General features: G+C 39.9%; 1 protein-coding gene across 2 annotated transcripts in view; it reads right to left on the reverse strand.

The window, feature by feature from the left end:
• PIK3C2A (phosphatidylinositol-4-phosphate 3-kinase catalytic subunit type 2 alpha) overlaps positions 1-19,063 on the reverse strand; it is a gene marked incomplete at both ends in the record, with an annotated part of 84,682 nt that overhangs the window by 57,783 nt on the left and 7,836 nt on the right. For both annotated transcript variants that reach the window (XM_080713904.1, XM_080713903.1), the window contains 6 exons: positions 2,657-2,720; positions 2,844-2,923; positions 4,471-4,582; positions 6,657-6,777; positions 10,767-10,924; positions 14,011-14,114. In XM_080713904.1, coding sequence (XP_080570030.1) covers positions 2,657-2,720; positions 2,844-2,923; positions 4,471-4,582; positions 6,657-6,777; positions 10,767-10,924; positions 14,011-14,114 — 639 coding nt within the window. The remainder of the gene's footprint in view (positions 1-2,656; positions 2,721-2,843; positions 2,924-4,470; positions 4,583-6,656; positions 6,778-10,766; positions 10,925-14,010; positions 14,115-19,063) is intronic.

A 19,063-nucleotide genomic window follows, 5' to 3' on the forward strand; every position in this document is an offset into this window, starting at 1 on the left:
GTTTTAATTTTCTGCGACATTTCTCTGTGCATGCCGCGTTGCAAATACTGATCCCACTCTTGACTGCCCCAGTTGTGGCCTGGCTACCCGGTGGACTGATCAGACCTCGCTGGCTCAAGCAGCAGCCTTCCCTCATGGGAGGCCCCGGTTCTGGCCTCGCTGGCCCCGACACTGGCCTAACCTCTCAGCTGGCTCCGATCCCAGCCTCGGAGGCCCCAGCACTGGCCTTGCCTCAGGGCAGGCTCCGATGTTAGCCGATGGCCCCGGCATCGGCCTAACCCCTCGGCAGGATCCAATCCAGACCTCGGAGGCCTCAGTAGCGGCCTTGCCTCACGGAAGGCTCCGATGCCGGCCAGTGGCCCCGGCACCGGCCTAACCCCTCAGCAGGCTCTGATCCCGGCCTCGGAGGCCCCAGCATTGGCCTTCCTTGCAGCAGGATCCGATCCCAGCCTCGTTGGCCCCAGCACCGGCCTAACCCCTCGGCAGGCTCCGATCCCGGCCTCGGAGGCCTCAATAACGGTCTTGCCTCACGGAAGGCTCCGATGCCAGCCAGTGGCCCAAGCACTGGCCTAACCCCTCAGCAGGCTCCGATCCTGACCACGGAGGCCCCAGCACTGGCCTTGCCACATGGCAGGCTCTGATCCTGGCCTCGGAGGCCCCAGCACCGGCCTTGCCTCTCAGCAGGCTCCGATCCCGGCCTGGCTGGCCCCAGCACCGGCCTAACCCCTTGGCAGGCTCCGATCCCGGCCTCGGAGGCCTCAATAATGGCCTTGCCTCACGGAAGGCTCCGATGCCGGCCGTTGGCCCCAGCACTGGCCTAACCCCTCGGCAGGCTCCGATCCCGGCCTCGGAGGCCCCAGCACCGGCTTTGCCTCACAGCAGGCTCTGATCCCGGCCTCACTGGTGCCGGCACTGGCCTAACCCCTCGGCAGGCTCCGATCCCAGCCTCAGAGGCCTCAATAGCGGCTTTGCCTCACGGAAGGCTCCGATGCCGGCCAGTGGCCCCGGCACTGGCCTAACCCCTCAGCAGGCTTACAAAGCCTTTTAAAAGAATGAAATCTGTCTTTTGTGACAACATGGATGGAACTGGAGATCTCTGTATTAAGTAATCTAAGCCAAGCACAGAAAGACAAATATCACATGATCCCACCCCTTTTTACAACCTAAAAAATGTAATTTCATAAAAGTTAAGATCAGAATGGTAGTTTCCAGAGGCCAGGGAGAGTGACAGGAGGGGAGGATGGGGAAAAGGTTGATCAGTGGGTACAAAGTTCCAGTAAGATAAGAGTAAGAATTTCTGGTGTGTTGTTGTACAGTATGTGATTTTAGAAAACAATAATGACTATATATTTTGAACAGCTAGAAAAAAGGATTTGAATGCTTTTACCATAATGAAATGATAAATACACGAGAAGATACATATGGTTAACGTGCTTTAAACATTATACCATGTGTATATGTATTGAAGCATTAGATGGTACTCCATTAATATGTCAGATTTTATGCTTTTATATAGCAGTTTAAAATAATTTTTGTGTGTGTGTGTGGTACTGAGGGTGAAACCCAGGGGCTTTTCTACCTCCGGGCTACACTCCCAGACCTATTTTATACTTTATTTGGAAACAGGCTTTGAACCTGTGCAATCCTGTCTCAGCCTCCCAAGTGCTGGGATTACAAGCGTGTGCCACCACGCCCAGCCTAAAATAAATTTTAAGTACAAAAAAAAAAAAAACAAACCCCAACAACAAATAGGCACCATGAAGGAGTATCAGTCCAATATTAAAATAATTGGTAAAGCCATAATAAATAGACTAGTATGTTACAAGGAATAAAAAGTCAATTTAAAAAGGTACTGGGAACTTCTTGTGTTTATGAGGCCTTGGGTTCAATCCCCAATGCTGCACAAAACAAACAAACAAAAACATATAAAAACAGAAAGTGGACTAGTAATGGTCCCTTTGCCTAGAAGATAAAGTAAAACTCTAAAACAAGAATTGTAAGGTAGTAACTTATTTCTTGCTGTCTCTAATGTCAACCACTTCCTGCTTTGTTTCATACTTACACTTTATTACAAAACTTTGATTTTTATGTAATTATCACGTGTGTATGCTTTTTGTTTATACGATCTCCCCAACTTTTTTCTGGCTTACTCCTATTCTATATGAGTTGGCCCAAACAGCTTCCCTTCTAAGACAGATGTTGCCTTCCATCCCCTCTAAGTCGCCCTGAACTTTCAAATTGAATAATATACCCTTCCTCGATCTTCCAAAGAATTCCAATGCATACCTCTACACTACTTTAAAATAATCCTACATGGGAGTTTTGTTTAAATCCACCATTAGTTTTTAATTCCCTAATAGACAGGAATTAGGTAGTTCATTTTCATAAGTCTAGTCATCCACCATATAATAGACATGTAGTTAATGCTTTTTAAATTGAGCTGAAGGTTTCTTTCAGTAATAAAGCTGAAGTTAGTGTTAACATATTAAGTATTATTGAGAATTGTTAATAAAATGGGTCAAAAAACACATCACACAGCAACACCAAGAATACAGTTATGTCTTTAAATATTTAATCTACTGCCAACACTAGTATTGAAGAAACAACAGACACAAGAATCTTTATGTCATTATTCCAAAATGTGAAAAAGACTTACGTCAATTTTAAGAACCAGTTCTACTTGGTTGTGATAAGAATCTAAGAGTTCTTCAACAGGGTGTCTGAAATAAAGAACAGTTATTATGGCTGAGGGATACTGAATGAAAATGATTATCACCAAAATATATCCAGTCATGTTCAAAATAAAGTTTGAAAACCTAAAATTAAGGCTTTAGATGCTATACCTCGTCATGACTTCTTTATAAGGTTTTTCAATTTGACACAGGTATTTGTTTAAATCCACAGGTGTTTCATCATCTTCTGCCTAAACAAACACACATACACAAATGTTTACCACCAAAAAAAAAACCACAATCCATTCTTTTGATCTTTCTTTTGTCAAATTAAATATGGTTAAATGTATGCAGTCTTTTTAAATAACTTTTCAGAATAAAATACTTTCAAAATTAAGCAGAAATGCTTTAAAGTCTAATTTCTGATATATAAATAGCTCTTTAAAAAATCTGTTTTATTTTTCTTGATGACAATTATATTTTCCTCTCATCTCCTGCTGACCCTTAATAAGCAAGGTCCTGGTCTCTTCCAACATTCCATATCATATAAAGAGCAGTATTCCTTAATGAAAATGAAAAGAAGCCAGGCATGGTGGTGCACGCCTGTAATTCCAATTACTTGGGAGACTGAGGCAGAGGATCACAAGTTAAAGGACAGCCTGGACAACTTAGTAAGACCCTGGCACAAAATAAAAATGAAGAAGAGATGTGAATGTAAGCTCTGTGATACAGTAAGTATATCTGAGTTCAATTCTCAATACTGCAAAAAAAGAAAAAATAAAGAAAAGGAAGAAAAAATAAGCTGGGCATGGTGGTATAACTTGTAATCCCAGTACTTGGGAGGCTGAGACAGAAGGATCACAGGTTCATAGCCAGCTGCAGCTACTGAGTGAGGCTTTCTGCAACTTAGTGAGAGAGACACTGTTTCAAAATAAAAAATAGGGCTGGGGTGTAGCTTGGAGGAGTAGAATGTCTGTGGGTTCAATCTCCAATATAACAAAAAATCCAAAAAAATAAAGGAAAAGAAAAAGCTAAAGAAGTTACCACTGACTGAAAATATACTGAATTTAAGAGTTTCCACCTATTTATTTGAAATAAATTCTACCTAAAATAGAAGCAAAATCCTAGAAAACAAAAAGTAGAAATTATTATTTTCCATCTAAAATTATACCAAACAAGAATGTTTCTAGAGATTAAAAATTTGCTTCTAATCATGAAAGGTTTATATAGTAAAAATCAAAGTGGATTGTATGTTCTTTAAATTTTACAAAGGCTTAATTTCCTGCATTCTACTTTGCTTAACCTCAAAAGAAAGTACTGAACTTTTTAAAAGTGAATTTTTATAAAATTCACTTTTGGTGTTAGCTGGGCATGGTGGCACATGCTTATAATCCCAGCATTTGGGAGGCTGAGACAGGAGGACTGTGGTTCCAGGACAGCCTCAGCCTCAGCTACTCAGTGAGGACCCTTACAACTCAGTGAAACCCTGTTTCAAAATTAAAAAAAAAAAAGGCCTGAGGTGTAGCTTGGAAGTACAACATCCCTGGGTTTCATCCCCAGTACCACCAAAAAAAAAAAAAAAAAAAAGGAGAGAAATAATGGTGCAAAGGTTGAAATAGACCTATTTAATTCTCCTACCCTTATTTATTATTCAAAATTCCTTTCTTCCTCATTTCTCTTTGACTAACCTTGACAAAACTATTAAAAACAACACTGTTAATTCCTCCATATTTTCAAATATGCTCTAGGGAGTAGCCTACGTTTGGAAATTTCTCCACATTTATACACACATACTTACTGTTCGGGCCAGATTCTGGCACATTGCACTGAAGGCCAAGAGTTGTAATTTAATCTCTGTGTCCCATTTTCGACAGTTTTGAATATGTTCATGACTTCCAAGGCAATGATTACTGTTAAAATACATGAATCACCAATATTATTCTGTTCAAATTAGAAGATGTACAAGTGAGGATAAAATATAAACTGCAAGTGCATCAGAAATGGTAACATACAGAGATAGCTTATAAAACAAGTGTGAGCACTTTAAAATAGAGGAATAATTCTAGAGGAGAAGAATCAGAGTAAAGAAGATGAAGACGAAGAAGGAAATAAGAAAAATAGGGAGAGCTGGGCGTGGTGGGGCACGCTTGTAATCCCAGCATTTGGGAAGCTGAGACAGGAGGATCGTGCTTCGCGGACAGCCTCAGCTACTTACTGAGGCCCTTTATAATTCAGTGAGATCCTGTCTCAAAATAAAAAATAAAAAATAGAACTGTGGGTGTAGCTTGGAGGTAGAATCCCCCTGGCATCCCCAGTACCATCAGAAAAAAAAAGAAAGGCAAGGCCGGTGCTGGGGCCTCCAAGGCCGGGATCGGAATCCTGCCGAGGGGTTAGGCCGGTGCCGGGGCCAATGGCCAGCATCGGAGCCTGCCGTGAGGCAAGGCCACTACTGCGGCCTCCGAGGCCGGGACCGAAGCCAGCTGAGGGGTTAGGCCGGTGTTGGGGCCAGCGAGACCAGAACCGGGGCCTCCCATGAGGCAAGGCCGCTGCTTGAGCCAGCGAGGTCTGGATTAGTCCACTGAGTAGCCAGGCCGCTACTGGAGATGTCAAGAGTGGGATCGGTACTTGCAACGCAGCATGCACAGAGAAATATCGCAGAAAATATAAATCAGACGCTTCCCCTAATCAGCAATAACTAGGAGGAAAGGGGCAACAGGAAGAGGTTGAGCTATAGAAAGGGCCCTATAGTGAAGCAACTAATGTGACCAATCAGAGGGTATGGAATAGGGGAGGATGGAGCCTCTTTAAAACGTAGGAGGTACATAAACAAATGTATCAAAGTTAATCAACAAAGAAGCAAGGGATTGAGGGAGGTGGAGGGAATGGGATGGGGGCTGGATGAGGGCTAATTGGATGATGTGTGCTTATATATCCTCTCAAGTCTTGTATTCCAATGTGATTGATATATGACTACAATGCACCAATTTTAAAAATTAATTAATTTAAAAAAAAGAAAAAAAAGAAAAAAAGAAAAGTAGGGAAAGACCATTTCTAGTATCCTAAAAATAACGAAATCTGTAAAATACTAGACTAAATATTAGGTATTAATAATAAATTACCAGGTTAGCTAATCATGGTGACACATGCTTGTATTCCTAGTACTTGGGAGGTTGAAACAAGAGGATCACAGGTTCAAAGCCAGTCTCAGCAACCTCCTGAGCCCCTCTGCAACTTAGGGAGAGCCAGTTTCAAAATAAAGAATAAAAAATAGGGCTGGGATGTATCTCAGAGATAGAATGCCCCTGGTTCAATACCTAGTTCCACACATACACAAAGAATGAATGAATAAACAAATAAATAAATAAAATTAATAGGTTAAAAAAGATTCACAGCTGGGCACGGTGATACATGCCTGAAAACCCAGTACTTGGGAGGCTAAGACAAGAGGATCGCAGGTTCAAAGTCAGCCTCAGCGACTTGGCGAGGCCCTCCACAACTTAGTGATACCCTGTTTCCAAACAGGATATAGCTCAGAGGTAGAAGGCCCCTGGGTTCCATCTCCCATATTATACACACACAAAAAGATTAACATAATAATTACTTCAGGCAACTAAAAGGAAATTATAGCTGACTACTATGCATAAAATAACGGTGCATGCTACAAAAGGAGGGTGGTGTCTATAATGTGACTATTTACTCTTTACAGAAGAAAAAACCATTATACATTTATTAAATAATTGCTCACAATTCATCCCACAAAACTGTAAGCTTAAGAGACTACCATGTCTTATCTCTGAAATCCCACCAATGCATTAGATATGACATCTTATAACATTTCAGTAAAAGTTTATTGATTTAGTGAATCAATTCAAAAGAACCCAATGTGCTTTGGAATTATAAATTTAAATTGAAAATTTTCTAATTTAAGCCATTAAAAGTGAAATTTCCAAAGGCATTGATCAGTAGTTAAATAAAAATACTCACTTCTGTAGCACTTCATCTTGACCGCAAACTTTCAGAACATAGCTGCCAACATCTACTTGATTCAAGTCATCATGAACCCAGCAAAGGGCTTGCATAATAATGATTTCTACAGTAGAACTCACTGTAAAAAAATTATTCATAATTTTGGTTTTGCTTATTTACCTCTAAATATAAGGCTACTAAAGACAGTATTACTTATAAACTAAGACAACACTGTATAATAGAAATATAATGCAAGTCCCAAGTGTAGGCCAAATATGTAACTTAAAATTTCCTACTGGCCTCAGCTACTTAGTGATGCCCTTTGTAACTCAGTGAGATCCTGTTTCAAAATAAAGAATTAGAGCTGGGCGTGGTGGTGCACTCTTGTAATCCTGGGAATCCCGGTGCTTGGGAGGCTAAGACGGTGATTGCACAGGTCCAAAGCCAGCCTCAACTACTTAATGAGGCTCTCAGGAAGTTAGTGAGACCCTGTTTCCATATAAAGTATAAAACAGGTCTGGGAGTGTAGCCTGGAGGTAGAAAGCCCGTGGGTTCCACCCCCAGTACCACCAATCAACCAATAAATAAATAAATAATTAAAAATAGGACATGGGGTATAGCACAGAGGTATAATGCCCCTGAGTTCCATCCCTAGCACCACAAAAACAATAAATAAAAAATTAAAATTAAATTTCCTACTAGCCACATTAAAAAAAGTAAAGGAAAAGAGGCAAAACTAACTTTAATAATATATTTAACTTAATATATTCAAAATAGCATTTCAATATATTTTCAAATTTTAAAAATTACTGAGATATTTCACATTTTTCAAAACTAAGGCTCCTACACACACACACACACACACACACACACACACACACACACACACACACTAGATTTATAGCACATGTCAACACTGTTTAGCCACACGCCCCCCCCCCCCCCGCCCCCGTACTGGGGCTGGAACCCAGGGGCATTCTACCTCTGAGCTCCACCCCCAGCCCTATTTTTTATTCTTTATTTTGAAACAGGGTCTAAGTTGTGGAGGGCCTAAGTAGCTGAACCTGACCATGAACCAGCGATCCTCCTGTCTCAGCCTCCCAAGTACTGGGATTACAAACATGTGGCACCATGCCCAACTCAGATTAGTCACATTTCAAGTGCTCAATAGACACATGTGGCTTGTGGTTACTATGTTGGATAATGTAGACCTAAATAAGAAAGCCACATCTCTATTATAGACTCTTTCAAACATGATAACATCCAACAGGGTCTAGAAAACAAATTTTTAAAACAAATTATAAGGAAAAAATATTGCCATTTGAAATGTTTGACTTTTGTCTGCTAAATTTCTCAATGAAGAATAAAAATATTACAAGCAGACAGTTTTATTAATATTCTTGTCAAAGTCAGATGCAAGATTATAACACATTGAAAACAAAAGCTTTTAAGGTAACCTGGTTTGATACTTAGAACTGCAATATTCCACTTTAGAAAGACAATGAGTAAATCCAGCATGATGGCATATGCCTGTAATCCCAGTACTTAGAAGGCTGAGACAGAATGATTGCCAGGTTCAAGGATAGCCAAAGCAATTTAGCATGACTTTCAGCAACCTAAGAGAGACTCTGTTTCTAAACAAAAAATAAAAAGAACCTTGAGTATATTCAAAGTTCATAAAAATTAATGGCATGGAGCCGGGCATGGTGGCGCACGCTTGTAATCCCAGCATTCGGGAGGCTGAGACAGGAGGATCATGGTTCGCGGACAGCCTCAGTTACTTAGTGAGGCCCTTTGCAACTCAGTGAGACCCAGTTTCAAAATAAAGAATAAAAAATAGGGCAAGGGGTGTAGCTCAGAGGTCGAATACCCCTGGGTTCCATCCCCAGAAAAAAAGGCCTCTATAGAGCCGGGCACAGGCCTGTAATTCCAGTACTTGGGAGGTTGAGACAGGAGGATCACAGATTCGTGGCCAGCCTTAGTAACCTTGTGAAGACCCTCTACAACTTAGTGAGACTTTTTCCAAATCAAAAATAGGGCTGGAAGTATGGCTTAGAAGCTGAATGCCTCTGGGTTCAATCTCCCGTATCATGGGGGAAAAAAGAGAAAGTAAAGACCTATCTAATATAATAACCTCTAAGAGAACAACTCTATTTCTTAATAAACAAATGCATGGTAACATTTATAATTTGAACATAAAATCCACTTTTACCATAATATTGCTATATTTTGAAATAGGGTTGTATACTATAAATGTGCACATTTATGACTAACCAAATAGACATTTTAAATATTTTTTGAAATCAGTTTTTTATGTCATAATTTGATACAAATCAAAGCATTTTCTATCAGTATTCACTCAAGCTTATTTCAATAGATGGCCTATTAGCCTTTTTATTTTATTTTTTTCAATTTAGCATTAATTCTTACTACATACCTAGACTTAAATGTTTCCCAGAGCCAAATGTAAGATATGTTTAAAGAGTAACTTTTTTTCCAGAAACTAATAGAATAATTGTTATAGTTGGCTAACATTTTTTTTCAGATTTTTATTTTTTCAAAGGGCTTATAACTTACAAAGTAAAAAATCAAGTATTCAAATGTTGAACATATTTCTAGCTACCATTTTAAAGAAGAAAATGGGCTAATTTTTAGGCCAAAGTACTATGGAAACATTGGATCTTATATCACTGTTGAAATCTTATTAAAATAATATAAATTATAAATAAACTAAAAGAAAAGTAGTTTTTAAAACTGTAACATAAACTAGGTGTGGTGGTACACACTTATAATCCCAGCATTCCAGAGGCTGAGACCAGAGGATCACAGTTCACGGACAGCCTCAGCTACTTAGTGAGGCTCTCCGCAACTTAGTGAGACCCTGTTTCAAAATAAAGAATAAAAAGTAGGGCAGGGGATATAGCTCGGATGTTGAATGCCCCTGGGTTCCATTCCCAGACATACACACACACACACACACACGTAACATAGCCAGGCGTGGTCACACACGCTTGTAATCCCAGCATTTGGGAGGCTGAGACAGGAGGATCGCAGCTCGAAGACAGCCTCAGCTACTACTTGGTGAGGCCCTTTGCAACTCAAGTGAGATCCTGTTTCAAAGTAAAGAATAAAAAAATAGGGCTGGTGATGTAGCTCAGAGGTAGAATGCCCCTGGGTTCCATACCCAGGACCACACACACACACACACACACACACACACACACACACACACACACAAATAAATAAATAAAATTAACAAAACATTTCCCATAGAGCCAGGAGAGGTGGCGCACGCTTATAATCCCAGCATTTGGGAGGCTGGGACAGGAGGAACATGGTTCGAGAATAGCCTCAGCTACTTAGTGAGGCCCTTTGCAACTCAGGGAGACCCTGTTTCAAAATAAAGAATAAAATAGGGCTGGGGGTGCAGCTTAGAAGTAGAATGCCCCTGGGTTCCAACTCCTGTACCGCCCAAAAAAAAAAAAAAAAAAAAAAAAAAAAAATTCCCATAGACTTTGGGAGATATGATTATCTTCTCCTTAGAGGAGATCAGCAAGATTTCTGGAACTCCAATTTCAACAGGAAGCTATTTAATAAACAAGCGTTTTTCTTGCCATAAAATGGGAGGGAATTTGGGTGTGGTGGCACACACCTGTAATGCCAATACGTGGGAGGCTGAGACAGGAGGACTGCAGGTTTTAAGCCACTTGGTGACACCTTATTTCAAAATTTAAAAATAAACAAAATAGGGCTGGGGATGTAGCTCAGAGGTAGGTTGAGCTTATCCTAGGTTCCATCCCCAGTACCACTCCTCCCAAAAAAATTTGAGGAAGGGGTAAAGAGAATTAAGGCTGTAATTAGCTTTCCTATCTAATATTTTCGGGTTTTGACCAAAACCCACTGATTATCAAGTGTTATTTAGAAGTTTTCCAAAAAATATGTAGTTATAAAAGTAACCTGTTTTCCCATCAGTCCTAACCAGAAAACTATTTATATGAGTGTCAAGTTTCTGAAAATGAGAGCTAAACATGATAAAGTCAGTTTATTAAAAGTATTATAATACTGATATTTTAAACATTTTTCTCCTAATCAAAGCAAAATATAAAGCTCAGAGAACCACAAATTTACCATCACATGTAAAAGTAACTGGTAGCTGAAATCCTTCAATTTCAATGGAGACCTTCACACTAGCATTTTCTCCACACATGTTTCTTTGCACTGTGACTGGACTCAACAAATAGCCTAGATTTGTGCGGTGATCAGTATATGGAAACTTGGTCTTCAATCTGTTCATAAGAAAGAAGATATTAAATTCTTCTTTATAAAAAGCTGCATTTGATAGCCCTGAGCAAACTTTACATTCCTTTTTTTTTCTTTTCTTTCTTTCTGTGGTACTGGAAATGGAACCCAGGGGCATTCTACCACCTCTAAGCTACACCCCAGCCCTATTTTTTATTCTTTATTTTGAAACAGGGTCTCACTGAGTTGCAAAGGACCTCACTAAGTAGCTGAATCTGTCCGTGAACAGAGATCCTCCTGTCTCAGCTTCCCAAATGCTGGGATTACAAGTGTGCGTCACCACGCCCGGCTTACAAGACTTTACATTTTATAGTCACTTAATTCTGTGTCACAGCAGCTCCTGAGAACTGCAATGAATGAATCCCTGTCAAGACTCCAAATACCAGCATTTGTCTTTTATGTAAAAGGAACCCAAGGAAAAGATAAACTGCTGCCAGGGTATCTTTGGAAACACTATCAAGTCTTCCAATAAGTTATATTAAATAAGGTTCTCTGCTTCAGCTTCTTTTGCTACACAGTATTACACAAAATGGTACATTTTTATTGAATTATTGGTATTTGAGGTAACAAAGCCTTAAAGTTGTAATGGCCAGTGGAATAAAAAGTTTGCTATCTTTTAAAAATCTTTTTTAAGCACCTTTTTTCTATAAACATGTGGTGCTAGACAGGGAGAGAGAGAAAAGACAATATATTATTATAGTGCCATAACACCTTTATTCCCCCAAAGTAACTTCTAAAAGTTAGGGAATTAGAAGAATTGCACACAGAGATATTCACAGGAACAGGGTTTACATTTAAATATAGAGCCGGGCATGGTGGCTTATGCTTATAATCCCAGCATTTGGGAGGCTGAGACCGGAGGATTGTGGTTTGTGGACAGCCTCAGCTACTTAGTGAGACCCTCCACAACTTGGTGAGACTCTTTTCAAAATGAATAAAAAATAGGACAGGGCACTTAGCTCAGAGATCGAGTGCCCCTGGGTTACATCCCCAGACCTGCAAAAATTAAAATAAATAAATAAATGTAAATACAGCTGGGCATGGTGGTGCATGTCTGTAATCCCAGAACCTGGGAGGCTGAAACAGAAGGATCACAGGTTTCAAGCCAGCCACAGCAACTTAGCAAGGCTCTCAGCAACTTGGTGAGACCCTGTTTCAAAATAAAAAATAAAATAGGGCTGGGGATGTAGCTCAGAGATAGAATGCCCTGGGTTCAATCCCTAGCACCAAATAAATAATAAATTACTTAAAATGTGCTTGTATCCCAACAACACAAAAAAAAGGTCTAAGCTCTCAATATCTATGTTCCCTTTCTCCCAAAGCTCCATCTGCAGTAAAACATGGAGAGAAATGGAGAAGAAAAGAAAGGGAGGAGGAGGAGTAGAAAGGAGAAAAACTTAGTGCATGGATTCTTGTACCTTACTGAACTCTGCTCTGGTCTTCCTTTTTGTATTTCAGTTACTTTAAGCTAAAATACAGTGCTATAATCAAAAGGAAACAAATTTAACCACAATCAAAGGAGACCCAGCTCTATACTGACTAGCGGAAAAAAAGTTGTTAGGTTACTTCTTTGAGCCTCAGTTTTCTCATGTATAAAAAATACAGTATTAAACTAAGCATGGTGGTACACACCTGCAAGCTCATTTATTTGAAAGGCTAAGACAGAAAGATTGCATGTCCAAGGCCATCCTGGGCAATCTAGCTGTCCCACAATAAATTTTTAAAGGGCTTGTGATGAAGAGCATCCCTGGGTTCAATCCCAAGTATTTAGGGGGCGGGGAGACTAGTATTTTAGATGAGAGAGAGCGGGGGGGGGGGGGGGGGGAGGAGGGAAGAAGAAGAAGGAGGAGGAGGAGGAGGAGGAGGAGGAAGGAAGGGAGAGATAGAGAGAGAGAGAGATAGAGATAGTTTTACTGGGGATGGAACCCAGGGCTTCACACATGGTACACAAGTGCTCTACCACTGAGCTATATCCCCAGCTCTTTTTATTTTACTTTGAGGCAGGGTCTCACTAAATTGTCCAAGCTGGCCTCAAATTTACAATCCTCTTGATCTCAATCTCACAAGTAACTGGGATTTCAGGTATCTCCTACTGTGCCCTTTTAGAAATGCATTTTTCTAAGCCTAGGCATGGTGGCATAGCTTGTAATCCCACATTTGGAAGGCTGAGAAAGGAGGATCATGGTTCAGGGACAGCCTCAGTTACTTAGTAAGGCCCCTTTGCAACTAAGTGAGACCCAAAATAAAATAATAAGTGAGACTCAAAATAAAAAAAAATAAATAAATAAAAAATAAAAAATAGGGCTGGAGGTGTAGCTCAGAGGTAGAACACTCTGGCTTCCATCCCTAGTACCACAAGAAAATTAAAAAAATAAAATAGAGCTGGAAATGTAACTTGGAGGTAGAATGCCCCTAGACTCAATCCCCAGTACCCCGCCCAAAGAACAGCATTTTTCTAACCTTCATAGAATATATTTGCCCTTCTAATTATGCCTGTTATAAAATCACCTCTAAAATAAATAGGACAGTATTTTGTATGCTAGAAAGTTTATAGAAAAATTAAGTCTTAAAATAAAACTGGGCATTTTCTAAGTATCCATGTGTCTTTCATGTAAGCCATCAGTATCAGAAATGTACTCCCAAGGCTGAGGGTGTGGCTTAGTGGTAGACAGCTTGCCTATATGAGGCCCCAGGTTTGATCCCAGGACCAAGGGGGGCAGGGGATCTCCTCAGCAATTCAGGGAGCCCTCTGCAACTTAATGAAACCCTGTTTCAAATTAAAAAGTAAAATAGGGCCGGGGGTATGGCTCAGAAGTAGAATGCCCCTGGGTTCAAGCCTAGTACTACAAAAATAAATCCAATTTCAATTATTTTCTTCTACTTAGAACCATGTATGGTTTATCTGTAGTTTGTGGAAATTTGACAATTGACTAACTCAAAATTTTAGCCACGTGAAGAAAATAATTTAGAATATTAAAAATTTTAAATTATTAGCGATAAGCTGGTTTTCAAGTTATTTTTAGTTGAGCGGTTAATTTAAATGATCTGTTATTTTTGAAGAAAAGTTCCTTACTTTGTAATGGACTGACAAAAAGCTGCCACCTCCTCATTCTTTACTTCAATTTCTTGTAGAAGAGAACTTCCAGTTGGCAAACTATTGGTCCCATTTGGGTCTTTCTGAAATTAAAAAAGTGTTTTATTTTAAAAGTGAAAGATCTCCAAAAATGCTATACAATAGCATAGCACAAGCATATTTTTATTAAAATATATACAAAGAGAGGTGAAATGAACATAAAAAAGTTTTAAATTATGGAGTCCTATCTTTATGAAAGTAATACCAACTAAACCTTACTTTAAGTTCATCACTTTTACTTATTTCAAATTGGAAACATACTATATGATCAGTAAAGGAAATGCTAAAGACCTATCCATTCAAATTATTCCTGCAATGAATACTTCAGTAAATTAACAGTTAAATGAAATCAAAGGACTACTTTCTGGGGTGGTTTGTTTGTGGTACTGAGGATTAAGCCCAGGGGCATCCTATCTCCAAAATAACTATACTCCCAACCCCCCTCTTTTTAAATTTTTTTGAAACAGGTGCTCTAAGTTGCTACGGGTATCTCTAAGTTGCTGAGGCTGATTTTGAACCTGCAGTCTTCCTGTAAGCCTACCAGGTATTGTAACTATAGGTGTGTACCTTGTACCCAGCTAGGATTACCTTCTATTTTAAGAAAGAGCACAGCCCAGCTGGGCTCCTCTAACAAAATAGAGATTCTATATATTCAATTTAGGCCATAAATTCCAAGAAAACAGCTCATACTTATGGTAAGAGAATTAGTTTTAGGAGTAATCCCTCCTTTTTCCTTTCCTTTCCCCCCTCCCTCCCTCTCTTCCTTCCTTTCTTCCTTCTCCCAGTACTGGTCATTCTACCTCTGAGATATAATCCCAGTCATTTGATTTGTTTTGTTTTGTAACAGGCTCTTGCGAGGTTGCTGGGAATCTCAATAAGTTGCTACGGCTAGTCTTGAACCTGTGATCCTCCTGTCTCAACCTCCCAAGCAATGGGTTTACAAGTGTGTGCCACAATGCCTGGCTGAGTGGGCATTTTCCAAGTGTTTCAAACTTACATGTAAGTTGTATTTTCTCTGGTTAACAGAGTATCAGAAATATCCTCTGAGTCTTGGAGGTGTGGCTCAGTGGTAGAGCCTCTGCCCCCAAATTCCAGGTATGAGTTTCAGTATCAGAGGGAGGGAGGAAAGACTCCTAACCTCAATTTTTCTTCTAAATATTTGTGTTAAGTTTCAAATATAAATTTCCTTTAAAATCAAAATGGAAACATTCTCAATTCAAAACTAAGTGAATAAGAACAAGTTATATAAACTTCAAGAGTTGTAACAGATTTCAATAACCAAACTCACAAGATTTTGTTTAATCTGAAATTTCAGGGCAATATTTCCTTCATGTTTCCTTTAAAAAAAAATGGTATGATCCTTCCTGCTAGAATGGGGTTGTGCACATTTGGGGACAAAATACCTAAAGTTCTGTAAAATCACAACTAAAGGTTAACAGGGCTCCTGAGGAAAAGAGCTAAGGCAGACTACTCAAAATTGATGTAGCTTTCCAATCAAAGCCCTAACTAAAACAAGTATTTATAAAAACACTAGCACAGTTCAACGTCAATTCATATCTGCCCCTAGAAATATGGTCTTTAATCTTTTAAAGACTAAATTTCTGGGGGTCTTGCTTCCTCATCTGAGATACAATTCTTCAGGACATTTACATCCAGTCAAGACCAAATGAAATTAAGAGTATAAATCAGAGCCGGGTAAGGTGCCGTGTGATGGAGTGTGACTGCAATCCCAGTACTTCGGAAACTGAAAAAGGAGGATTGCAGGTTCAAGGCCAGCCTTTAGTAAGGCCCTTAGCAACCTAGTGAGACCCTGTACCTACTTCAAAATAAAATAAATATGCCAGGTATGGTGGCACAGGTTCGTAACTCTAGTACTTGGGAGGCTAAGGCAGGAGGATGGCAGATTTGCAGCCACCCTCAGCAACTAAATAAAGTTCCTCTGCAAATCAGTGAGATCCTGTTTCAAAATAAAAGAATAAAAGAGGACCAGGGATATAGCTCAGAGGTAGAGTGCCCTCGGGTTCAATTCCCAGTACCACAGAATAAATGAATGAATATACGAGGACTCGGAAGTGTAGCTTGGAAGTAAAATGCTCCTGTGTTTAATCGTCAATACCACCACCAAAGGGGGCGGGGGGCGTACATAATAAAGGATATAACCAGGCATCACAGCACATGCCTGTAATTCCAGTACTTGGGAGGCCTAGACAGGAGGACTGTAGATTCAAAGGGAGTCTCAAGAGCCTAGCAAGACCCTCAACAACTTAGTGAGACCCTGTTTAAAAAAATTTTTTTTGGTACTGGGGATTCAACCCAGAAACATTCTAACTCTAAGCCATATCTCCAGCCTCATTTTTTAGTTCTTGTTTGGAAACAGGGTCTCACTAGGTTGACGAGAGCCTTCCTAAATTGCCGAGGCTGGCTTTGTACCTATGACCTTCCTGTCTCAGCATTCCAAGTACTGGGATTACAAGTGTGTGCCACGATTCCTGGTTAAAATAATTTTTAAAAAAGGGAGAATTAGAAGTATAGAAATAGAATGTCCCTGGGCTCAATTGCACTATCAAAAATTTTAAAAAGGTGGTAGATGAGGATACAGCTAGAGGAATAAAACACCCGAGTTCAACACCCAGTTCAAAACTAAATAATAATAGATAACAGGATACAGACTTTTGTTCCTGAAACACAATCCTCCTGTCTCAACCTCCCAAATTGCAAGCATGTACCACCACGCCAGGCTCTACAGACTTCATCAAATCAACTTACAGAAAAAGCTCTTAATTCAAAGGGAAATAACTTCACAGATTCTTTGCACTGTTTCAACAGTTTATTTTTTTTTGAAGATTTAAAGAAGTTTATTAAAAAGATAGAAATACAGAAAATAGTTACAGCCCCATGCCGAAATGACATGAGGGGGGAGGGTGGCCCAGACCAACTCACCACTCCCCTGTTTCAACAGTTTAAAACATTGAGAAATGTGGACTCTTTCTCGAAGCCACTCATTTTCACTAAAAGATGGTACTTCTGCAGGGTTTTAAAGTATTTTTCTTAACTTCTTCCTGTATTACTAAAGCCTTCTTTTAAATTGCAAGTTTTGTTTTGAGTGCTTCAAAATGCTAGTGTGTTGAGAAAGACCGAACCAGAGCTACTACCTTGTTACACTGACATCAATCTAGAGTTACCAATCATATATCAATTTATGTTTCAAAATCAAGCACAAGCGGGGCATAGTGGTACATGCTTATAATCCCAGCTCTTGGGAGGCTGAGACAGGAGGATCGCACAGGTTTGAAGCCAGCCTCAGCTACTTAGTGAGACCCTGTTTCCAAATAAAATATAAAGAATAGGTCTGGGAGTAGAGCCCAGAGAAAAGCCTCTTGGTTCCACCCCAAGTACCACAAAAATAAATAAAAATAAATAAATAAACAAGTACTAAACTGGGCATGGTGGCACACGCTTGTAATCCCAGCATTCAGGAGGCTGAGACAGGAGGATTGTGGTTCTCAGATAGCCTCAGCTCTCCATAAGACCCTGTTTCAAAATAAAGAATTAAAAAATTGGGCTGAAGATGTTGCTCAGAGGCAGAATGCCCCTGGGTTCCATCCCCAGTACTGAAAACAAAAAACAAGCCGGTTGTAGTGTCTTGTAATCCCCGTGTTTGGGAGGCAGAGACAGGAGGATCAAGCAGGTTCGAAGCCAGCCACGCTGGCTTAAGAGACCCTGTTTCCAAATAAAAATATAAAATAGGTCTGGGAGTGTAGCCCGACAGTAGAAGGGTTTGCAGGAACCCCAGTACCACCAAAATAACAAACAAAAACAAAACAACAACAATAACAAAAAGCAAGCACAGTAGCAGACTATACTACTCTATAAAAAATGGGATTTGAGAATTCCTAGCAAATCCTCTGATCTGATATTCTATACTGCCATTCTAATTCAACCTTATTTCCCAGAACCTCCCAAACAATTTCTATGTTTCAGTAGGCTTGAATCATATCCTGTTCCTATTAAAAAAACAAATAGAAACCGGGCGTGGTGGTGCACACTTGTAATCCCTGCACTTGAAAGGCTGAGACAGGAGGATTGCACAAGTTCAAAGCCAGCCTCAGCTACTTAGTGAGACCCTGTTTCCAAATAAAACTATAAAATAGGTCTGGGAGTATAAAATAAAAATAAAAAAATAGAAACTGGTGTGGTGCCCCACACTTGGAATCCCATCATTTGGGAGGCTGAGACCAGGATCATGGTTTTTGGACAGCCTCAGCTACTTAGCGAGCTCCTTTGCAATTTAGTGAGACCCTGTTTCAAAATGAAGAATAAAAGCTGGGTGTGGTGGCACACACTTGTAATCTCAGCATTCGGGAGGCTGAGACCCTGTTTCCAAATAAAATATAAAACAGGTCTGGGAGTATAGCCCAGAGGTAGAAAGCCCCTGGGTTCCAGCCCCAGTACCACCACCACCAAAGCCCAGAGGTAGAAAGCCTCTGGGTTCCACCCCTAGTACCACCAAAGCAAAAAACAAAAAAACAAAAAAACAAATAGGTCTTAGCCTGGCTCTAAACCTTTCTTAGCCTGAAATGCCTTCCTCAATCTTACTTCACAACAAGTCAAAGATCTATTAATTTTTTGAAGGCCCAAAGAATGCCACTTCATCTATACTGCCTTGAGTACTCAGTATGAAGCAATTCTTCTCTAACATCTTTAAGTAACACTAGGGTTTCCTGCATGCCAGGTAAGCACTATAGAGATCCCCAGCCCTTTTTATTTTAAGACAGAACTGTACTAAATTGCTCAGGTTGGCCTTGAACTTGCGATACTCCTGCCTCAGCCTCATGAGTAGCTAGGATTATAGGCATAGACCACTGCAAGTAGCTCCCCACACAATATATTATTATATCCTATTTTATGTTTCCAAATGTGAAAGGCCCCTGGATGAGGACAAGAATAAATTTTTAAAAAATATTGTTATGTCTATAAGATGTTGTAAAGCCGG

This window comes from Muscardinus avellanarius, assembly GCF_963383645.1.
Source record: "Muscardinus avellanarius genome assembly, chromosome: 1".
Taxonomy (NCBI): domain Eukaryota; kingdom Metazoa; phylum Chordata; class Mammalia; order Rodentia; family Gliridae; genus Muscardinus; species Muscardinus avellanarius.